Source organism: Orcinus orca, chromosome 12 (assembly GCF_937001465.1).
Source record: "Orcinus orca chromosome 12, mOrcOrc1.1, whole genome shotgun sequence".
NCBI lineage: Eukaryota > Metazoa > Chordata > Mammalia > Artiodactyla > Delphinidae > Orcinus > Orcinus orca.
The window spans coordinates 8202992-8226344 of NC_064570.1; the positions used below are offsets into that span (position 1 = coordinate 8202992).

General features: G+C 46.4%; 1 protein-coding gene across 1 annotated transcript in view; it reads right to left on the minus strand.

Moving 5' to 3' along the window:
• Nucleotides 1–23353, minus strand: part of FNDC1 (fibronectin type III domain containing 1) — a 97690-nt gene that overhangs the window by 52284 nt on the left and 22053 nt on the right. The window contains exons 2-5 of the mRNA XM_033404017.2: nt 18793–18987; nt 16366–16452; nt 15871–15939; nt 128–334 (exon numbers count right to left, since the gene is read on the minus strand). Coding sequence (XP_033259908.2) covers nt 128–334; nt 15871–15939; nt 16366–16452; nt 18793–18987 — 558 coding nt within the window. The remainder of the gene's footprint in view (nt 1–127; nt 335–15870; nt 15940–16365; nt 16453–18792; nt 18988–23353) is intronic.

Here is a 23353-nt window from a genome sequence, read left to right on the forward strand (position 1 = left end):
TAACTGTAATACCTGGAAAATGAACGTTACAACTGAAATACGACGTTCTGTCATGAACAGGCTTCAAAATCTTAAAATGACAGCCAACATCATTAAAACATCGAATAGCAATGAACATGAAACTCACCTAGCTTTTTAATTTCGTGTGTTCGCTCATCCCTCGTCAGTGGAACATAATTCATCTTCCGGCCACTTTCTCCGTAGCCCAGAAGGAAGCCCCGTGATCTGCGTGGACTCTTAGCTCCAGACAGGTGAGGCGCCTTCCACGCCACGGACAGCTGGTCGTTGGAGGAGCGGACTCGGACCCGCAAGGGCTTGTTGGGCACGTCCTTTTCTTAAAGAGGACATGACACAGAGACCATTAAACAGCAAACCCTGGAGCTCACCATCAAGGATGGAAAGCGTATCCAAAGGCTGACCACCACAATTAGCAGTTGGGCTTAAAACATCCAGTTTTGGTTACCAGTTCTAGTAAGAACATCCTTCCCCCAAGGGCATCGACACTCCGTGTCCACGTTCCTCCCCACACTGCACACGGAGAGATCTCAAGGACTTAAAGTGAAAACATACTGTGTGTGAGGCTGCCAGCCAGAAATCTTGGGTGTTTTACAATGTTCCTTTTCATCTATTTCCTCTTGCCCCCTTAAAGCCAAAACTATATATCTTCCATTAAAGCAAAAGGTCAGCGGGAAATACAGCAAACACTTTCATGCTATTTTTAACTGTCCTCCTGGAAGCTTTTCCACTATACAGTTAAAAAAAAAAAAGGGCTTTCCTTGTCTTTATGGCGAATCACTAAGAACTAAATACCGCTCTCTGGTCTTGATCTTAATTTCTCTTACATGTCCAAGTCTTGCCCCTTCAGACAAACCCAGCTGCTATTCCCCATGTCTGTTGTTGCCTTCCTGCTAAATGAATCCATTTAGAGAACTCTTCTTACTAAACTGAAAATCTCAAGAATCGCTCTAGGGACTTCCCTGGTGGCTCAGTGGTTAAGACTCCGTGCTCCCAATGCAGGGGGCCCGGGTTTGACCCCTGGTCAGGGGACTATATTCCACAGGCATGCCGCAAGTGAGACTCAGCACAACCAAATTTAAAAAAAAAAAAAAAAGAATCTCTCTCATTGTTAACATTCTCAAGGCAAGGCATTCCAGTGGCCAATACTTAGTGTTCAACGTTTTGTTTTTACATCAATTTAGAGCTGATAAGCTTGGGAACAAGGGCTGTGGACCATGTGACAACTACACTGCCTGGTTCTGACAGTGGGCCACATTCTAGCCCTTTCTGGGGCTCCAGTTACCTAATGAGTTTCCGTATATCAACCCCGCCATCAGTTCTGACTAATTTTATTAAACTGGCAAATTCCCACCTAAGCTAACATTTCAACACTAAGACAAAATACAAAAACAAATGTCATGAGTTAGTGAGTTTCAATAGCACAGTAAATAGCCATTGGAGATGGTTATTCCGAAAACCCAGACACCTGGCTCCAATGTCTTGAATCGAACCAAAAGGAATATCCTTTTGAATATTAGCTGGATCTATCTAATCAGTCACTGGGCACCGCCATTCCTAAAGGCTACTGAGAGAATACCGTATAACGGTTCAACAAATATTTTCCCCAGTTCACAAAGTAGAGATTACTGAGATTTTTTTTGTTTTTAATCCAATAATGTAGTCAATGAACTAACTATACAAAACTTGGTCTTGCACCCTGGTGATGCGAGTGTAACCACTTTCACTGGGGTTATACTACAATTTCAATGTTATTCCAAGTTCAGGGGTGGGCTCTCCATTTCAAGGTCTAGCCTCTATAAAAATTAGGGACCTCCAAGCAACTACAGAAATGACAAATATGCTTATCGCTCTAATTCAAAAGAAAATAATTTGCCCAAAGTGTTCAGTACCAATAGTCCAAGTCATTAACGCCACAGCATTGATGAATCGAACGAGTTCCTGTATTAATCCTATGAGTTGCTTACTCTTACGAGTTCCTAGTGGAATCTCTTGTTACATACTCATAACAACGTGACATCCAGTGTTTCTAGGAAGGTACAGGCTGGCAAATCTTGTTAAGTGTTGGGGGTGACTGTGGACATGGATTTTCTCCGTCAGCATGTGTCACTGCTGAACAGACTTTGTGTGCGGCGAGGGTAAGAATAGTTTTTTAAACATAAATAGGGAAAATATCTTGTAAAAACCATTTGTGGAAAGCAAAATCTGGAAAAGGAGGAGCATGTTTAGTCTCAATGAAGCTTTGGTTTGGTTTTTGAAGTTAGCACATTTTTGGAGGACATTCCTCGGAACAAAATACACAACCGAGTTTAACTTTTCAGGGATGGAGTTTGTGTCATTTTCAGATTTATGCAAAGTTATGAAATAAACTTGACATGAGCCATAAGCAGGGGGCTAGAGGTCGAGAGAAGAAATTTTAAAGGGAGCAAAAAACCTTGCTTCGTTCTCTTTACATCTTCTAAGTCATGTTTTACTCTGTGCGCCCCCAGTACAAACTATCACCACCCACAAAACTGAAGCCCCTCTCACGAGTGATGCCACGGCCCCTCCGAGGTGAACCCCTTGCGCTGGTGTTTGGTTCCAGAGTGTCCAGCTTTGGGCAGGGGTCAGGGCTATGTTTTTTAAAACGTCTATAAGGTGAAAACGATCTCTGCCAACAACATACGACGCTTACTTTACTTTTAAGAAAAGCTCATACCTCCTCGAGGGAACCTCAGTGACGCGGGGGTGAGACATGACTCCTGTTCAGGCTGCCACAGGCCATTGGCTCTGCTCGCTTTCCCAGTGGGACTGGCAGCTTCCCCCCAACCCACCTGGCTACCACAGCCTATCTCCCCAGCGGCAGCAGTAAACGCAGTGGGTGTCCACGCTGCTGTCACCGACTTGACCGGCCTCAGGGCTGCCCTCCACAGCTCCTGTGCTAAAGCCCCGTGGGACACAACCACACTCCCGTCCTCTGCGTTAGGCAGCGTATCAGCGTGGGACTTCCGGGATGATCTCCAGCAAAATGGGCAAAGCTACCGAAAACACACGCATGGGTCTCGCAGGAGTCAGCTGAAAAATAAATTACTGACCAGAGGTGGCATTCCCCGCTCTGAGGCTCTGCCCCTGTCCTGGGACCCTTCCAGCCTCCCATTTTACGGTGGAACCAGCGTCCTTGGAGAGCGCACTTTTACGGGGGGACCTTGGGGAGTGTTGTAGGGCTGGGCTCCAGGACAGACAGCCCCTGACACTCAACAGCAAAATTCTGAACAAACAGTAATAAGGAAAAAGACCACTGGAATGCCCCCAAATGACAGGGTCCCTGAGGAGGAGAAAGGCGTGTTTCCAGGAACAAGGAGCTCGGTCCCAGACGGCACAGGTTTTTGCCTGAGGTCCTGACCCATGCCAGGCCCACTGAACGTCGGCCATGCCTCCTCCTCGGACTGTGCAGGCTTTCCCCCAGGCTCCAGCCTGCTGTCTAACCCTCCACTCCAGGGTTGGAGGACGAGGCGAGGCCTGCCGAGCAAGCTCTGGGAACAGGGCTGAGGCTACAGTACAACCAGCCACACTGACTACCGTCTACACAACCTCCCAGTTTGTCACGAGCTCTTGCGTGGCTCACTTTAAGTGTCCTTCCAACATTTCCCAGGTGAGTAGGATCGATGTCATAATCCCCACAAGAAAACTGAGGTTCGAGAGGTGAAGTAACAGACCCAAGGCCACACGGCTAAGTGCCAAGCAGCGACCTGAATTCAGCCACTGAGGCCAAGTTCCCTTCTTGTCCACCTACGCCCCCTCCATTCATGCTCTCCCCTTACCCACGAGCCATCCCACCAAACACCCAACCTCTTCTGCTAATGAATGTGGGACAAGGGTTCTGAGCTGGACAGGCCCCCTTCCGAGTGAGAGCATAATGCCTTGCACAGTAGGCATTACACGTGCGTGTATGCGTTTTTTTTTAATGGATCAGACAGTATACTCAGCAGGTAGCTAAGGAACCAGACAAGGCCCCTCCCCCAAGACTGTCCCAGACAACTGCCCCCAGACTGCGCAGAGGCCGCTGACTCTGGAAACCAGAGTGAGGTGACAATGTCATCCCTCAACACACAGCCCTCCATCCTTCAAATCTCTGAGTTTAGAAAAGCCAACCACAATTTTTTTCAAGTACTTTCAAATTTTCCTTCCTTTAAAATTCTGGTGATACATACTTTCAACAGCTTTTATAGATCTTTTATAGATCATCTGGGAGTCCTCTTTTAAGCTGATGCGCACATGAAGAAAAACTATTCATATGGTTCAAATTCACTTGCAAGGAGATTATCTGTTTTCTCTAAACCGTATGTGATAGCCTCACAGAAGCCTTCTGAAATTTTTCTAATAAATCCCTGTAAATCTGTTATCTTGAAAACAGGAAGTCACAATTGCCAAGAGTAGTCAAGTTCACATCCACTAGTGCCGAGTGTATTTTAAACTTGGCAGGACAGACTCCGTCCATCACTCTGGGTACCACACAACCAGGTAGATGTTGCACAGAACGGGTCGATCACAGAAGACCTACAGTGATTACACACCGTACACTAGGCAGGTCAGCTGGGTGAAACAATCGCCATGTAGATTATGATAAGTATCCAAAAGCCAGGCACAATTAGGACGTCTCTCCCAGGACTTCCCTGGTGGCGCAGTGGTTAAGAATCCGCCTGCCAATGCAGGGGACACAGGTTCTAGCCCTGGTCCGGGAAGATCCCACATCCCGCGGAGCAACTAAGCCCGTGCGCCACAACTACTGAGCCTGTGCTCTACAGCCCGCGAGCCGCAACTACTGAGTCCACACACCACAACTTCTGAGGCCTGTGCACCTAGAGCCCATGCTCCGCAACAAGAGAAGCCACAGTAATGAGAAGCCCGCGCACCACAACAAAGAGTAGCCCCCGCTCACCGCAACCAGAGAAAGGCCGCGCGCAACGAAGACCCAACGCAGCCATAAATAAATGTATGTATAAAAATAAATAAATAGAAGAATGTCTCTCCCGATTTGTATCGCCAGCTATGCAAACTGGCAAGTATTCTGAAATTGGAGGGAATTAAAATCTGTTTTTATCACAAAGAAAAAAATCCAAAATTCAACATGACGCTTTGCCCGTTTACAATTCAAGGCTTCGTTAAACGTGTCTAACCTGGGCTTCCACAGGCTCAGAAGTAGGGGTGTGAATCTGAGTGTACCTCTCACTGCCTGTGTGATTTTGAGAATCCTCCCCGAACCTCAATTTCCTCCTCTGTAAACTAGTGTCTAGCACACTGGGTTTTGTAATCGAATCCACGTAATTTCACATCGTACTGGCATCTATCAAGCACACAGTGCCTGTTGTGTTTGTGGTCGTGATAAAAATGAAATCGCCCATTTATCAGACTCAGTGGATGGGTGGGTGGCTCCTTCCGGAAAGTGAGCTGTGGGTGTATCACAAAGCCTTTCGTGATGCCTGACACACAGTGGGCACTAAAAAAATGGGTTCCAAAGAACCAGACATGAGCAAAAGAGATGGACTTACTGCCAAAGCCTCTAAAATATGAGGCTGTCTCCATCCAGTGACTTTTTTGCACCATAAATAGAAAGCACTGTTCATTGCCTTCATCAGCATCTCAGTTACCAATCACTCTGAGCAGGTGCCTCCTCTTCGTTGGCATAAAAGTACACGGCCACCGCTGTCTGGGACCGCTTTCCCCGGCCTGGTCTCAGCTAGCAGGACGTTCTCGTTTTCCAGGAGAATGTGAGGGATCACTCAGTCTAGAGCTTCGCAGAGTAAGTGGTCTGTCCCACTTACGGACCAACCTGACTCCCACTGTGCTGACCTCCAAGCTTTGAGAAGATGGCCCTTATCCTCATGCCGGGGTGCCCACTGGCCTTCCACTTGCCCAGCCTCTGCCCCAGGCAGCCTCCCCGGCCTCCCCAAGCAGCAGACCTCAAGGCCACCAGGGACACTGGTCGGAGGGTGGGCAGGATTCCAGCCGCGAGGCGCCGTCCTCAGGCTGCATTGTGCATCAGAACACCTGAGGGCTTGTGAAAACACACCCCCCTCCCACGTCTATCTGTCTGGGTGAGATTCCAGAGCTTGTATGTGCTTTTGATGAATAAGCATGATTAGGAAGTGGAGAGGGGGCAGGAGAGGGGGAGGGAAGATGCGTTAGAGGGGGTGACGTGAGCTCTCTCAGCCGGAGGAGACAGACACGCGCTTTGCTGCCCTCAATGTGAGTCTGGGTCCCCTGCCCCCCCAACACGGGGGCAGGTCAGCAACACCTCACAGCCTCTGTCTGCCAAGGGCTCCTTCTTCCTGGCTGAATTCTGACATAATCCTCCTGCAACACCTCTGATGAGTCCCAAAGCTCTGCAGGACCTCAGTACATTTAACGATGTACCGACTTGTTGTCTATTCGGACAGGCCCAGCTATTTAACAAGGAGAAAGGAAATCTCGCGGCTTCATTTTGGAATAGCGTCTGTCAGAGCATCACCAACCTTCCTAATCTATTGGATCCCTACGACGTAAGTCATTTGACAAGCACCCTCACAATAACCCAATAAACACCCCACTGACAGACAATAAAAGCGAGGCTCAGGAAGATTAAGGGAGAATCTTGACGCCGGGCAGCAAGAGGCACTAAGCTGGCATCGGAACCCAGGTCTGTCGGAGCTGTAGCCCTGTTCCCTGCACTGTTATTCTGAAGCTCACGGCGGCTGCAGGGCTGGCGTCGCCAGCAGCACGCTGTGGCGTAAGCGTGGCGCCCGTCCGGGTCGAGGGCCCCCTTGGTGCTTCTCAGACACCTCTGGTGAAGGACGGGTCTGCAGAGGCAGGCGTCACCACCTAAGACTTTCATGCCGTGGGTACCCCTGCTTCAGAAGATGCCAGCCAAGCTCCTTCCCAAGGGCCTGGCTGCTCTTCAGGGAAGTTGGGTCCATCTGTTCCGTCAGGATCCACTCATCACACTAGTCCCCTTACATTCATCCGTGTTTCCGTCTCCGAGGAGCGACCATCTGACGAAAAGCCAAGTACTTGGTCAGCTACCCCAGTGGCCTGGCTGCCTGACTCATCCCGGGAGGCACTGTGGACACCAAGGGGAGAATGCGTGTGACAGGCACGCATCTCAGCGTCCTTCAGAGACACCAGAGCAGCACCCCTAAACCATCGTCTGGAGTCAGTCCATCGCTGCTGCTTTTTGAGGGGTTGGGAGAAGAGAGAAGGTCTTGAAAGAAAAAAAAAAAAACCAAAAAACCTTGATCTCCCCCGAGCTGATCAATGTCAATTACGAATCATGTTAAGGATTGGGGAAGCCTTTTATAAAGCATTTAAAACTAACTTTCAATACAGACAAACCCAAGTGCCCTCGGTTTAAGATTTCTGCCGCCCCCCGTCCAGGTTTCACAGAGACTCCTCTTTCCTGCTTCCTAGGACCACGCGGGGACAGCCAGGCTGTCACCAGATGAGGAAGCCACAGGGAGTCCTACTCAACGTGGGGTATAGAAAGGGATGGTGCAGTTAGAGGCCAACCCCACAGGCCAGTGGGGTCCACAAAATCCAGCAGGACTGTCTCAGAAACAAAGCAAATGCTTCAGCCAACCCGGGACCGCTCCACTCCAACCATGTTGTTTTGTTCGGCTGTTTGTTTCACAAAAGTGCTGGTTCACTTTACCACTGAACAGAGCTCCTCAGATGCTTCACCAAGGTTTATGTAACAGCAGAGAAAATGAGCTCAACCCCCAGGAGCCTGGAGCGTGGCAATTCAGCCCCAATCTCGGTTTTATCCCAAAATTGCATTTGAATTTTATAGAATACTCTATAATATTTTGGTGTCTGTTTTAAAGTCAAAAATAACATTTTAAATAACCGGCCATCAAGAAACCACTAGCCGTCGGATCTGCGTCGTTTACCTCATGCCTTCCTGGACTCCTGGCAGTGCCACGTTCTCCCGAGTTCTGAGAACCCAGTTTGAGAAGCCCCAAGAATGACCAGTACGTCAGCAGCTTCAGGATGTCAGCCAAAAATGTCCATCAGTGGCTGACTCTGACCCCAGTGGTGCTATGAATATCAGTGAAAATTACACCATCAGTGTCACCGCACAGGACTGAGGCTGCAAAGGCCAGGTCGCCCCACGATGGCAGCCAGCAGGACATTAACGACACAGGCAAACTCTGCACAAGCTGGCGACGAAGCCGTGCTCTACGACCAGAACAAGAAATCAGCAGTCCTATAACTGTTTGCATGGACACATCCCTCAGTGTTACAGATCATAAGCCCTTTGAGGGGCGTCTCTCCCTACGTTAAGCCAATAATTTTTCTCCACCACCACGAAGGCAGAGCTAAGGTCTCTGCGTCCTACTCAGGGCAGTGGCTCAACTACAAGCCTGGAACAGTGACACAGTTGCCGACGTGCTCAGCCACCTGCACCGGGGCCTAGGGTGAGCCCTTGCCTGGGCCCAGCTCACTCACTCCCCATCCCTGGCCCAGCCTCACCTGCCTCAGGGTGGAAGGAAGGACGGGGACCTCCTGCAGGTGACCCGCTGCAAAGCTTCCTCCACGAGGGATGTGAAAACACATCATTAGAAGCATCTGCTGGGCCCATCTGGTGATGCTTCAGTTCTCAGCCACACTTCCTGAGGACTCAAGAGGGCCACAGAAAGCAAAGGAGGCAATCATCCTCTCCTGAGCTCCTTAACGGCTGAAATGTGGACACCTGGTGTTTCCTCACCTCACAGAGGACACAGAGCCTGCTGCTCGATGTAAGCTAAGAGGAAGGGGTGTTAAAAATCCTAAGAAAAATTATTCAAAGCTTTTTTCTGGTTTGGTTTGTTTTAGTCTAAAGCTCTTCTGCATTTGTTTCATTTGGGAGTAGGATACTCAGCAATGCAGTTGTTTCTGGGTGTGAAAGACCTTTTTCCTATTCATTATTTCAATTTTTAGCGCTCTCCAACATGCAAATGAAAGATCCCGTTACAATATATGAATAGGTTGACAACTGAGAAAAGAAAGTGCTTTCCTTCAGGACGGACAGCTTCCTTTGCAGGGAGCCTGTATGAGAAGCTGCAACCCTCTTCAGTGACATCACTGCTCCTCCCACCCTCTTTTTCACTCAGACGTCGAAAGAAAAGCCGGTGACAGATACGCAGTCAGAAAGTGGCATCCAGCCCCCAAGACGCTGGCCTTATCGGGCCGGTAGGTTTATTAAGTACTGCAGGTTCCTCTAAGACTTGACGGCAAGGACGGCCGACATTCCATTCAAGGCCACACACGTGGGGACAGTGGGGACAGTTCATCTCCCCAGCTGTCCACAGCCCCTGCCCCACCCACTCGAAGCAGCCACTCACCAGCCTCTGAAATACGCGCCCATCCATGGGAGGAAAGGGCCTCTCTCACAGTCGCTGGTTTCCTAACAATTCACTGAAGGGGAAATCTGTGCACAGATATTTACACTCATCAGTGTAGACATGGAGATGAAACACCGCAAAATGTGGGTTTCAGCCCTGCTGCCCTGGAAGGCTGCTCACCACTGCTGCCTCTTCCGGGCAGCTGGCCGGCGCTGAGTCCTTCCCATGGCATTCTTGTTTGGGCTGAGACTCCCGAGTTCCCACCCAAGAACGTCTGGCTAAATGACGTTCAACAGCTCCGCACACAAGCCTCTACTGCCTACTTTTTATGATTAAAGAACAACCTCTAAGGCTGGTGAAGTCTAACCGCATTCTGATGTGAGAGGCGGCTTTGAAACAGGCCCTCACGTAGAGACCTGAGCCCCGGGATGAACGTGGAGAGAGGTAACCCCGCAGCAGGTGGATCTGACCGTGTCTTCACAGCGCAGCCAGCCCTGAGGAACTCCAATCTCCAAATGCATTCAACGCCATCCTTCCCCCAGGCCCCGCCAAGAAATGGGGGGCAAAGAACTAGGATCTCTGACTAATGACAGCACCGCAAAGTGACGACAAAGTAGCCTGCCCGGGGCCAGCCCCAGAGCCAGCAGCTAAACGGGAGGGGGGTGCCCGACCTCCTGACACACTGCACGTCCTCCAGAGCACAGGCGTGGAGAAGACGCAGCCTCCAAATTCATTTCACTCAACAAGCATGTCTTGAGCACATACTGTGCGCTTGGCCCGGGCTCTGGAGATACAAAGATGAGTAAATCATTTTGCCCTGCCCCAGAAGAGCTCACCACCCAGACCAGGAACCACAAACCAGGTCTGCCCTGTGCATTGCACACTTAAAAAAACACTAATAATTGCATGAGAGAGCTACTGAAAATATAATGTCACAGACAGTATTAATTCCCTGTGGGCCAAAGAATTGTTAAATTGAAACCAGTGCGTGCAAAGAGGACAGTCTTTGATTCATAATTAAAAAGTTTGAACTGGGCTACACTTAAAGCTCAAGTCCAACACTCAGCAGCCCCGGGATCTGGCTCCAGGATTATCTGACGACCGCCCAGGGCAGCAGTGCTGTCTGTGGTTCGCCTATTGCTGCACCACCCAGGCTACTCTCTCCCAGAGTCATACACACACACATCAGTTTAAGTGAGTGACCACGACCGTCTCCTTGGCTCACTTGGCAGAATGCCTGCCATTTGCAGCCAGAGAAGGGGAGGGTGCCACTTCCAGCGTATCACTGGAGACAGTTCTTTATCCTGGGCACCCTTGTGCATTCAGTCACCACCCCAACACCCAGAAACTATAATGCAGTGTTTCTTCCTTGGCTAATACGCTTCCTGGATTTGCTGACCTAAGACACTCCAAGTAGGGTGGAGACTAAGGGAAACAGCTATTTCTCAGGAACGCTTCCCAACTGCTTGCAAAGCTTAGGATCACTCATTCAAAGTGCCTTAGTGTCATTAATTCATGACATTTCAAAGCTGAAAGGAACCCTAGAACCTTAGAAGGAAGCTTAGAACCTGAGAAGCTTCTTAGAACAGAGCCTGGAGCCTTCCTGGGGAGCCCCATCGTTGTATGTCTGAGGGGCTCAGAAGGTCAGCTCTCACTGTTGGCTAAGCCTGAGTCTGGGCTGCAACAGTGGGCAGTGGAGACGATTACGGTTTGATGGGTTAATTATGCTCTAAGTTAAGAGATTAGGGAAGGAGCCCATCTTAAGACAATGGGTTAGAATTTTCAAATTCCACATCAGTCACATCTATATAAACAAACTAGCAAGAAAATGTACCTGGAGATGGGTGCTCATTTTGATGAACTACTGATAGAAAAGACCAAAACGCATGCTCGGGGCATGCCCTCCTGATATGTCCACAGACATTTCCTATGAAAGGAGTGCCAGGGAAGAAAGGGAAGAGGCCAAGCTTTGGTTTTCGGGGTTTCATAGTTTCACTGTTTCAGCGTCAAATAATTTGACACCTGTTCCAATCAGCTTTTGAGCCAGCTCCTATGGGGGAGGGGAGGCTCCAAAGTTGAATGCGACCCCAGAACAGCCCTCGGGTCTAACCACGCTTGCAAAGAAGCTTTCCGTGTCTCAAGTCAGCCTGAAAGAGAACAGCAAACTTTCCTCAGAGCCAGCAGGAGGGAAGGGAGCCGTGAAGGCTTAGAAGTCAAGAGGGGGAAGACAAGAGATGTCACCCTGATGACCTTTACTCCCCAGGGAGGCAGGAAACAAGGTTACTTGCTAGAAGTGATAGGAAGGCAGGTGGGGTAAGGAGCCTGAAGAAAGTGGCCAAATTTTGGACTAGCCACTGTGGGAGAAAGAAAGGAAACTGAGTAAGGACAAATCATTGCCGAGCAGAGCCGAGGGCCCAGATGAAGTTAGAAAACCAGCTATAAGAAGCTGTCACAATGCATACCAGCTTAGCTCTTTATTTCTCCCACAAGGCTCAGCAGTTAGCACGCAGGAGGGAAAACCAGAGAGCTGCGGGGAGGGGGTGTCTGGCATATGGCCATGCTGACACGAGTGCGGCTGAAATGCTGGGGACCCAGATAAACTAAGCAAGAAAGGAGCCAGGAGACGGCTTCTGGACTCTGGAAAGGGGAAGGGTCTACAGACCCAAAGCCTGATTGGATCTGAAACAAGCTTCTGACATGAGGGCACTGAAGAAGTGAGATGATGGGGAATTTCATGATTCTAGATTGTGGAGGGGAGCAGCTTCATCTTAAGTGACAGGAGTGAGACTATCAAAGGGACCATTGTCACGGAGGTGGATGCAGTCCAGGACATAGGTGTGGCAAGGCGCACAATAAGCTAAGTGCCCTCAAGCTATCTGGATTCAGGGAGCAACCTGGGGATCAGGGGGTGACTGTGATGAGGAAAGTAATGGCTGGACCACAGGTATCATGCCAGTGTTGGTTGAAAATGGCCTAAGAGAATTGTGAACTCTGTGCTGAACTTGAGTCTGAGCTATAATTTAACTGTAAAAAAAAAAAAAAAGTAAGCTTCATGAACTAAGTATAATGTAAAGAAAATATGAGGCATCAATCTGACTTTTATTTTATGTCTCGTTTGGGCACCATCGCTTAAGGAAAGCACAAAGGACTAGGTTGCTAGAAAACCATAACATTATTAAAAATACATGTGATCCTACTGAGAGCTAAAATTTCCCAGCTGAAGAGCTAGTGAGAGCAGATGAATTGTCCTCTGAGGCCCCGGGCTGGCTGGAAGCAGAGGTGGACCGTGGTCCTCATTTTGACTCCCAGTGCCTGGTTCTGCACAGAGCAGATTACCCAGATCCCGTCACAGGAAAAAAGCTAAAACAACTTCAGAAAAGTCTGCAGGAAAACTAAATAATAGGATTCCAATAAGTGAAGGGACTTGCAGCACCTCTTCCCTGGGACGAAACAAAGGCAGATGGGTTTACAACTCAACAGGAGAGACTTTACATTTACATACTAAGAACACTTTCTAACAAAAAGATATGCGATGAGCTACCCGAAGAGGAGGTCTAAACTTCTGCCCTAGAGTTGCAGTTTTGCTTGGTCCTATCGTTTTCTGAGTCCTGAGAGCGTCCACATTTGCTTGAGTGACCATCTGAGAACCACTCAGGTCCAGCCCACCTCCAGGACTCCCTGCGCGCTTTTCCTCCCCGCTTGTGGCTTCTCAGACAGTCCCCATAGGCTCTCAGCCATCTTACTGGCACCCCCCAGGCTCCGCCACCCTGCTTGTCCTATTTCACAGCGCTGCTGGTTTTTCAAAGAATCTATGATTCTGCTACAGGCTAAATTTTGTGTCTCCCCACCCCCCAAATTTTTATGTTTAAGACCTAAACCCTAGTTACCTCAGAATGTGACTGCGTTTGGAGACTGGGCCTATTAAGAAGTGATCAAGTTAAAATGAGGTTATTACTCAGGTGGCCCTAATCCCATCTGACTGGTGTCCTTAGAAGGAGCAGAAATTTGGACAAAGATACCCAGGATGCATGCCCACAGAGGGAAGACAAGCCAAAGAGAGACAAATCCGCTGACACATGAGGAGAAATCAAATCTGCTGACACCTTGATCTTGGACTTCCAGACTCTAGAACTGTGAGAAGATAAATATCTATTGTTTAAGGCAACCAGTCAGCGATATTTTGTTATGGCATCCCTACCAAACTCATACAGGTTGTATGCATTACTTTTTGCTTACAGGTTTAGTGTCTTTCTTTCCCACTAGAACGCAGTCTTCATTAAGGCCATTAAGGCCCTTGTCTATCTTATTCACTGTGGCGTCTTTTGCACCCAGAACTCTGCCTGGAAAGCCGCAGGCCCTGAATGAATGAATTAAATAATTAAAGTCCTGTTTTTAAGTAAAGACCATGAGGTGAAGATAGATTCCAGCCAGCAAAGGAGGCCTTCTGAAATCTGAACTGAAACCACTGTTTCCAGCAGAATAAAAGAACGGATTTTCCTCTGGTTTCAAATAAACACCGGAAGAACGTGAGGTATTACTGATCAAAGCACCAGAGCCAACCCCTGGGGCCTCACACCAGGTGCAGATGCTAATGTCTGCGTTTCTAGGACAAATCCCTTCCTTTGCATGAAGATACCTGGAATTCAGAATAGTACTTCTTTTGTTTAACAGGATTATCATATATTAACAATTTCCTCAGAAAAATAGCATAGCATATTTCCCAGGCCATATTAAAAAAGGTACAGATGCATGTTGATCCCTTACTGATAATTTCCCATAAATTATTTTTTTTTCATTAACAATGAAATGTAATTCTTTTCTGGAGCACTGTAACCAAGTCTATGCATTCTGTATATGCATTTTTTTAAGTTCTGCTTTATATCATATACTGCAAAAGGTTTTGGCTAGCAATTTCTTCCAGCATCTTTATTAACATCATGTATGGCAAATACAGCGTTATGTATCATAGCAGAGCGTTCTTTGGCAACTAGGGCCTACAGAGGCTCCTGCAGAGAGGTTAAAGGATCTCACAGTCCATAAAACCAAGAGTGAGCTGGGGCATGATCGTCTGTGGTTCCCAATTCCCAGGGTTTCTGTCACATGTGCTTACTCAGAAAGGACACACACACCCACTCTCACACACACACCTGTTTCTATTAAAGAAGGCATAAGACATTAACTACTTAAGAAAAAGTAAGGAAATTACTTGTTCTAAAACTGCCATTCAGAAAACTCTATCAGGAAGATGATAAAAATAAAATGGTTTTTTAAAATACAAAGTATAAAATTCAAATGCAAGGCACAGTACATCTGTCAGTAAAAGGTTTATGTGTGCCTGTGAATGTTTACACGTGTATCTTTAGGGGAAGACAACCTCTGAAATAAACGTCCTTTCCTATTTTGCACATTTTCTAGGTGTACTACTACCTTCTTGACTCTTGTACTGTCAATGTCTTCCAAGGTTTGATCCTTGGCTTCTACTCTTGTCTCTCCTAATTCTCACCCACTCATCACTCTCCCTGCTTTAGTTCTCCCTCTACAGCATGACTCCTAAACCCATAGCTACCTCTTGTTTCTCTCTTCCAACTTTCAGGCCCTCATCTCCAATCACCTATAAGACATCGCCACTACATCCCCTCACATCCAACGTATTTAAACAAGAACATATCACCTTTCCTAGAAATCCAGTTTCCTTTTCTGGTTGCTTTGTTCTTCCACTCTCTTTTTGTCTAAAGCGGACTTTGAAAACTGCCTACACCCATCAAATCTGACCTGAGAAGCAGATTAGGGTCATTGGTTTCCACATACTCACCTTCCTCTCAACAACAATACCAGATCGATGTATTTAAAACACTGTTCCTTGCCACACTGCCTTTGGGATATCACCCAACCACACTCTGAAATAACTGCTTTCATTTTGCATTATTGTTTAACCATGAATCAAATATATTCATGAAGCACACAGGAAATGTCAACACGTCTCTCAACAAGTAAAACAATATGGCCAGACAACATCAACATCCAAATGATAAAACACACATATATACAAATATGAAGCCGAGATGGAAGGCAGGTTATCTAACATATCACAAAATATCCCATGGATAAGAAAAGAGAGAAAGCCTTGATGCAGCATGTCAGCCAATCAAGGCCACTGTTTGGTGGGCCCCATTCATTTCTGCATCCACAGGTAGAAGAGGTGCAAATATCCTCATCGGGCCAGGACTGCCATCTCAACCACCATATTTGCCTGTTAACAGCGCAACAGCAACCCCAGATGTAGACGAAGACATGCCCCCACACCAGAACATGGAAGAGCAGTGAGGAGTGCAGACTGCAGACTGGCTGCAGTCTGGTCCATCCGGTGCAGAGCAGATCGACCAAAACCGTGCGGCATGTGTGTTAGTTTAGCGATGGGAACCGGATGAAGGTTTGTGAGCACATGTGTGTGTGACAGAAGCACGGCCCTCTTTTGAGATGGTGCTTCGGTGAAGACATGAACCGAATGAGCAAATAGTACCTGTGACGGTTTCATTAAATGGTCCTGGACCCTTAATGGGAAAACCATCAATCTTGATCCATTCACCTCCTAAATTAGGAAAATGTAACTTGATCGTTAGAAAGGAGGACTGTCGTATTGTCCACATTTCAGTGCATCCCTAAACGCATATTTCAATGGTCTCTTCAACAATCTTCCAAAGGATCTGCTCAGGCCATACGAGTGACTAGGCCCCTAACCTGTATGGACAACACACATTTTTGGTCTTTTATACATAGTTTACTCTAATGAGTACTCCGAAATTTAAGACAATACACTAATAACCTACATCAAAATTATTTTAAAAGAAGGGATAAATCTCTCCTAGTTTTCAATCTTTCAGCTTGCCATACAAGTCTAAAAATTTCTTGTTTGGGAACTCTTTAATGATTCTAGATTTGTATTGACCTGATGAAGCAAAGAATCTCCCAATCTAAAGTCACAAAAATACAGCCTCCAATTCTAGATAAGACTTACCAGGCAGGCTTTCAGCTCTGTAAACTGGACGGCTCACTCCACTGTTGTTTTCTGCAGTAACCAGCACAAAGTACACTACCCCCGGCTCTGAAACATATGGTTTATATCAAGCCACCGTTTCAAATCTCCAAGAATGACAATTTAAGTCACTGTCTTCTTTATACCAGTTATAACCAAATATAAAAATCTGAATTAAGTGGCCAGTCTAACTATAGCTTTCTCTCTTTTCTTTAATCAAAATCACTGACATTCATCCCAGGCAACTGAAGCACATCTGACCAAAAGAACATAAAATTTATTTAATACAAAGTACATGACATGTGTAATAAACCTGGATGCATGAACAGTCAACAAGAAAAGCTTTTGCATTTTTTTAATGTGAAATCAATGTAGGAAACAGGCATGCACTGTCCACTAGATAACTGGTTTAACCCACAGGGTTAGTAACTACGAAGAGTATTTCCCAATGGAAACTCCAAATGGCAACCTCCAAAAAATAGTGAGAAAATTTCAGTGTAACTCGTAAAGTTTAGTGCATGGGAAATCTTCATGGGAAATCTTTATTTATGCAATAAATAAAGCTACATGGAATGTTCCTCTTTTCATAATAAAATATTTCCCTTACTATGTGTACATGCTGTCTTTGACTATTTCAACAAAAATCTAGAAAAACATTTCCTGGGATCTTGGATATGCTAAGCGTGAAATAATTGGGCTTCATTTTTTGACGTGCATCTACATGTCAAGGACACATAGCGAAGGTCTCTTTGGCTGAGACCCTGAAGTTGCTGGGATGCAAAAGGAAACCTAGACACCGTGTTACAAATTGAGGGTACCCTGAACTTGCGGCTTCGAAAAGCAAAACTCTAGTAGTGCTGGTTTTCCTCCAAATGAATTATTATCTTATGAAAGGTAAGTGAAGGTGCCGATTCCTTGAAGAGATGAAAGTTTGTGGGCACTTGAGGGCATGCAGGGTTGGAGAGGTAAGAGCTCCGTCAAAGGCAATAACGTTAATTGCATTGCTCAAAGTGAGGAGTGTTCCTTTCACAAAACTTCAGTTCTCAAGCCAGAGGCCCAGGGGCAGCTACACATCTGGGACCCCTGCTATGCTCAAGACTGGTCCGCCTTCTGTCTGACCACGGCAGGGCCTGGTGGCATTGAGGGCTTGGCACGACCTGCCGGACTAACTGGGAAATGCTCTAGGTTCAGACAAAAAGCAAAACCAGGTTTCGCCAGGCGCTTTCTCTCTTCGCTCTGAGCTTATTTGAATTTCAAAGAAATGTCATCAGCGTGTCTCTGATTCTGTTCAGTTAACTCATCAGAAAGGTGCTGGGGAGACACTCTCAGTCTGCAGTGAGTTCTAGGGCTTTCTTTCTGCATGTTTTTCTCCTCTGCAGCAACCCTAACAAGGGTTGAGCAAGCACATGTGACGCTGCTCGTGCCTTTGGTGGGATAGAAACTCCATTTAACCTCACAGTAGGACCCTGTGGGGCCCTAGTGACGTGGAGGAGATTCAGATCCGGTGAAACGTATGTTTCGCTGGAACCGTGAAGACGGGAATCTGTCCCTCTTTGTCTCTCCTCCGTGCACTTTCTGCTCTGCTACCCAGAAAGCTTAATATCACAGTGCAGGAGGTAGAGAAGGAGTAAGTGTACTGGATGGTGACCAGGAAACTAAGAAGCCACGAGCTGGTTTTGATCCACTGAAGGAAGGCAGCAGAATGCTAACGTGGCCGGCGGGGAACCTGGTTGTCACAGGTGCTGAATTCTGTTACTTCCTATGATCCATCTTAAGGTTGGACCATGAGATGACTGTAGGATAAACAGGGTTTCAGGCCAGTGGGACCAAAAAAGCAGAAGATAGAGGATCCACTGGAGGCAGCTCAAAGCCTAAGTTCAAAACCACCTACACCTGCCCTTATAAAAGAATATGTTTAGGCAAAATGCTAAATACCCCAAACTTCCAGAATCAAATCTAATGGCGAGAAATGTTATATCTTTGAACCACATGTGGCAAAGCATGACACATCACACACCCCTACAGGGACATATTACTTGAGTAATCCCTAATTATAACATGGTTTATAAGTTAGAAATCTCAAGATCAGGCTACAGACTTGTCCAGTTGTCAAGTTCCTATAAGATAAAAAAGGGTCGATGTATTTTCCAAAAGCACATCCAGAAACTAAAAAATTGTTCCCTACGTCAATGTGGAGAGAGATCCAGGAGTACTGGACTTCAAATGCAGGTTGGGGAAGCCCATGGGCAAGATGAAGGCTGTTGCTTAACAGCCGCTTGACCTTGGCTGTCCATCCCCGAGGAACCACTGGGTACCATTTTTGTCCCACAAATAGTCACCCTGAGAATGGAAGGAGAATGTAGGTGTACAGTTAGTTCTGACCAGTAACAAGACCAGAGTGTCACTTACCCACATCCTCAATAAGGAAGGAGTGTGTCTCCGCATTCACCTTGATGTATTTAAGACTTTTCAGTGACTTCCCATAGGCAATGTTGTAATGCTCCACGGGTCTACTGGTAGCATCTTTGGGTGGGTCCCACGTGACTTTCAGGCCCATTTTAGTGGACAGCAGTTTCACATGCCTTGGCTTCAGTGGGTGGTCAGCTATGCAAACAGCGCAACTATCAACTCACGGGAAGGGCAGATTGGGAAAACGAATTTTTTCCAATGTTCTCTGACATGGTTAGCGAAAGAGGAAATGACTCTCAATCTGTCTGATCCTGAAGACTTTAAGTACCATCACATTTGGACATCATTACAGTGCGACAGCAAAACAGACATACCAAACCTACAAGCTTTTATGTATTTCAGGGAACTGTGGGTGGTAAATTTAAACCAAAAGTAAAACAAATCAAAATAAACTCTAGGCGTTCCCCAGCCTGATCATGTTGCCTTGCTAGTGCAAGATTAACGAAATAGTAATTTGACATATTCTCCAGAAGCATTCATGTATTAAATAAATTCTTAGGATTTTACATGGTACAGCTGGACAATCTCTCGAACAACTCTGAGAAGAATAACATAAAACTCCCATGATCAGGAAGAATTTCCATTGTATCCAAAGTGAGATAACAGAATCATTCATTTCCACAAAGAAAACAAACCAAGATCAACACCTTGAAAGAGAGGTAACCCGCTGGTTTTACCTGCATGTAGCTAATTTAAATGTTTCCATATCTTGTCCCAGAAGAGGAAGGACAAATTATGAAGAAGCACATTTTTATCTCCAGTTATGAAGTTCCAAAAGAGTGTTCTTGATTTTCAAAAATAACCAAAATGAAACATAATATTTTGTCAAACAAAATATCTCAGCTCATAATGTAACCGATATTGCAATGCAACATAACATAAACAGATGCTAATATTCACGCAACAGTCAATTCTGGGGCAAATCTGGATCTGAAACTGATTATTCAATGATGCAAGGCATTCTCGGGGCGGGGGGAAGTAATCTTAAAAACACAGAAACATTTAAACTTAGTAACATTAAGAAAAATGAATTTAGACTCTCATAGAAGAAGAAAGGGAAAAAGGAGTGTTTCGTGATAACATATAGATTGGTTAGTATATGACTGTAACACCAATGAAGATTCTGAACAAAATAAGTATGGCTGATTCTAACATATATCACTTATTCTTCCCAAAATTACCCTGCTGCCTCAGGAGTAAAAATGATAAAAGGAGAGAACTCCTGGGACCCCCACTAAAGAAGTTCAAGGAATGAAAAAATGGAGTATGAATATAATAATTTTCGAGGCACTAGAGGAAGAATGTCCACTTTGGAGACAAAAACACAGTGTCAGAAGCTGAGCACGGACCAGACCCCAGAAAGCATTCCTTCCGCAATGTCAGAGGTGAGGGTCCTGTAAACCCGAGATGGGAGAAAGCACAGACCAGAAGCTTAACACCATTGCGGAAATTTTGAGTTGAGGAGACAATAAAGACAGCACACTAGTGAGTTTCTGGATATTTCAAATTAGCAATCATGGCGACTCTGCCATAATTTTCACTGACCCTTCCTCGCCTACGAGAAACTTTTCAGGATTGACTTTGTCTGAGGACCGGGGCTCCCTTTCCTCAGTTTCCTTTATTTCTCCCAAGGCTTCACTACAAAAACCTCCCCTCCTTCTCTGCCATGTGTTTGACCTTTTCTAGTTGCAATCCCCATTTCCCACAGCAGCAGAAATCATTCCCAGGGATCCAATATTTCACCCTGACCAAAATATCGGTGGAAACAAAGCAAGGACTCCAGCACCATGAAAGGATGTTCATGGTTAGGTGATTCTCCTAAGGAAGAAAACAAATGAATGAATAAGTGAATAACGCTTTTCTTTACAGTTCAATTCCAAACCTCCCTTCAGACAGATGGTCTGAAATGTGACTTGCGAAGCCCTAACACCATCACATTTTCCTCTGGGTGCGAGCGATCCAATCAGTACACGACGGCCTGGGTCTGAAGATGATTTATGTTCATTACTGACATCTGAAAAGAGGAACAATCTATAAATATGCTCATTGTTCATTCCTGCTCTGCCTTACATCTGTCCTTGGACACAGCATGGAATAATTTCTAAGTCACATGAGGATGGCAGTCAAATGGTTGCATCAGCCCAGCACAGGGGAACATTCAAAACCTCAAGGAGCTCCAATGAGATGAGGAAAGTGAAGAAGAACAAGAGGCAGATCCCCCTGGGTCGCCAAAACCTAATGCACATCACTGCGTTCCGCCTACCCCATCAGTTTCCAAGTGGGTCCATGCATGAGTTTGTTTGTTCTCCTCTTGCCAATGATCAAGTACCATCAGCGTGTCTCAACTCGATAACTGCCTGTATCAGCACCGTGCACTAAGAAAAAGGCCATATGGTGCAAAACAACTCTAAAGTATAAAAATGGGAGAGGGAAATGGACAGGAAAAGAGGGCTTATTGAGCGCCTACCACCTGCCACCCTCTGCCCTGAAACTTACACTGCAATAGGTGCTCTTAACACACACAACCTGAGAGGTGTTATTTACTCCCTCCATGTGGCAGATGAAGAAAGCAAGGCCTGGAACAGAGAGGTTAGGAGAACTGCCCAGAGTCACACAGCTGTGTGGAACAGGGGTGGAACCGAATGCAAATCCTGCTGTGTCCACAGCTCACAGACCCTCAGACTCTGTCCCTGCTCATAAATGACCAATGACCACACTCATGGAAAATTAATTTAGGAAGCCACTAGTATCCTAAAACCAACTGTGAGGCCTCCAGCTGCGTTCATCATTTGCTCCACCATCTATCCCACCTTCCCAGCCGTTTTCCCCTCTGGGGGGTACCCTGCATTCACCTACAGTCACCTTGCCTCCTGCTACCTGTACTCATCCTCTCCTCTCTCTGGAAGGCATGGAGTAAGTGAACAATACTTGCATTCTTATAACAAAATCTTAGGCCAAAGGAACAACTTTCTAATGGTGACATTTTAGGCCTTGGACAGTTACCTAATGAAGGTCGTTTTTGAACACGAAGACCTTTGGGGACCCTGGAATCATCCCTTAGAGGCAGCCTTAGGGTCAATCTGCTTGTAAAATCAGTCCTGAATTTAAGATCCTCCAAAGGCTTTAGACCCATGTACCATAACCCGTCCCCCCACCCAACTCCCCAACACACACACAAATTGGGCCAAGTAAACGAAATACTACAGTGACTTGATTAAGCGACATTTTCATTCCCTGGGTTCTCATCAACTCTGATACTTAAAATTGGTATCATTGTCGATGCTGCCTAGTCAACATCACCCATGCCTCAGAAAGGCTTGGACGAAAAGAAGAATAGGAGGGGGCTAAATGAAAGGAAATCTGTGGTCATTCCAGGCCTACCCCTCCCCCCCCCAAGTGCCTGCACTCTGAGAGTATTCATCAAACCAGCCTCTATCTAAGGAAGAAGCAGGCACAGATCAATGTGCGTGAACTGGGATTACTTGACAGAAGACTTATTCTTGGGGCTAGAAACACAGCAGTTCGTTCTATTCGTGGTCATCATTTTGTAGGTCTCATGACTTCATTCCTTAAATGTGAAGTAGAGACATAAGGAGTGTGAAATTGGTTTCAGGGTCTGCAGAGTGCATTCTGGGTTCCAGATCAGCATTCCGGTAGCATAAAGTGGATACACGACATACACTGGCTCCTTCCTTATTTTTAAGTGTTCTTAGAAACTTAGAACAGACCCTCCTGTCTGCTAGATAAATGAAGCACAGAACCCTCTTGTAATACTTTTCAGTATTCTCATCTGATGAAGATGATACAGGGGTATGCTCCTTAAAGCCATGTATGCCACAAACAGCTTCTCCAAAGAGAAGAAGGACAAACCCAAAGTCAATAGAACAGGAATCACATGACCCAGTACAGGGGATGCTGGGAGGGCACCTCACAGAGTGTGTGTGACACGTTAGGGCTGTGACAAGCTGTTTTTTCATCTCCACAGAAGGCAAAAGGAGGACGTGAGCTCAAGCGGCACCCTAAGGGATTTCAGAGGAAACAAAAAGAATTTCCTGTCCGTGTCCTTCCCCATCACCCCCCATTCGAGGCTGTCTTTGATGGAGATAGACGGTAAGGTGCTCGAGACAGAAGCAGCGGCCTGCAGAGTCTGCTATGACTCGAGCAATTTCATACCATGACAGAGTCATCCTACAGTTCATATCAGTAAACCTCATCCAGATTCAGGAATGTTTTACCAGGTACTGAGCGGCAAAATGGTATTTTGATGACATATCAGACACCTGGGAATTGCCAAGCTAGACATCTCCATGCCATGGCTCCCATGAGACCTCTATTGGTCCGTTGGAGAATAAAAAGTAGGGACAGTCAGCACCCAGAGTTCTTACTTTGGTCTAAGCTCCAAACTCCAGGCCTCATTCAAGAGGGCCCAGCAGGCCAATTTGGTTGAAGGGTCCAAGTATGCATGCACATCTGTTCAAGGATGGAGTTCAAGATTCCAAGG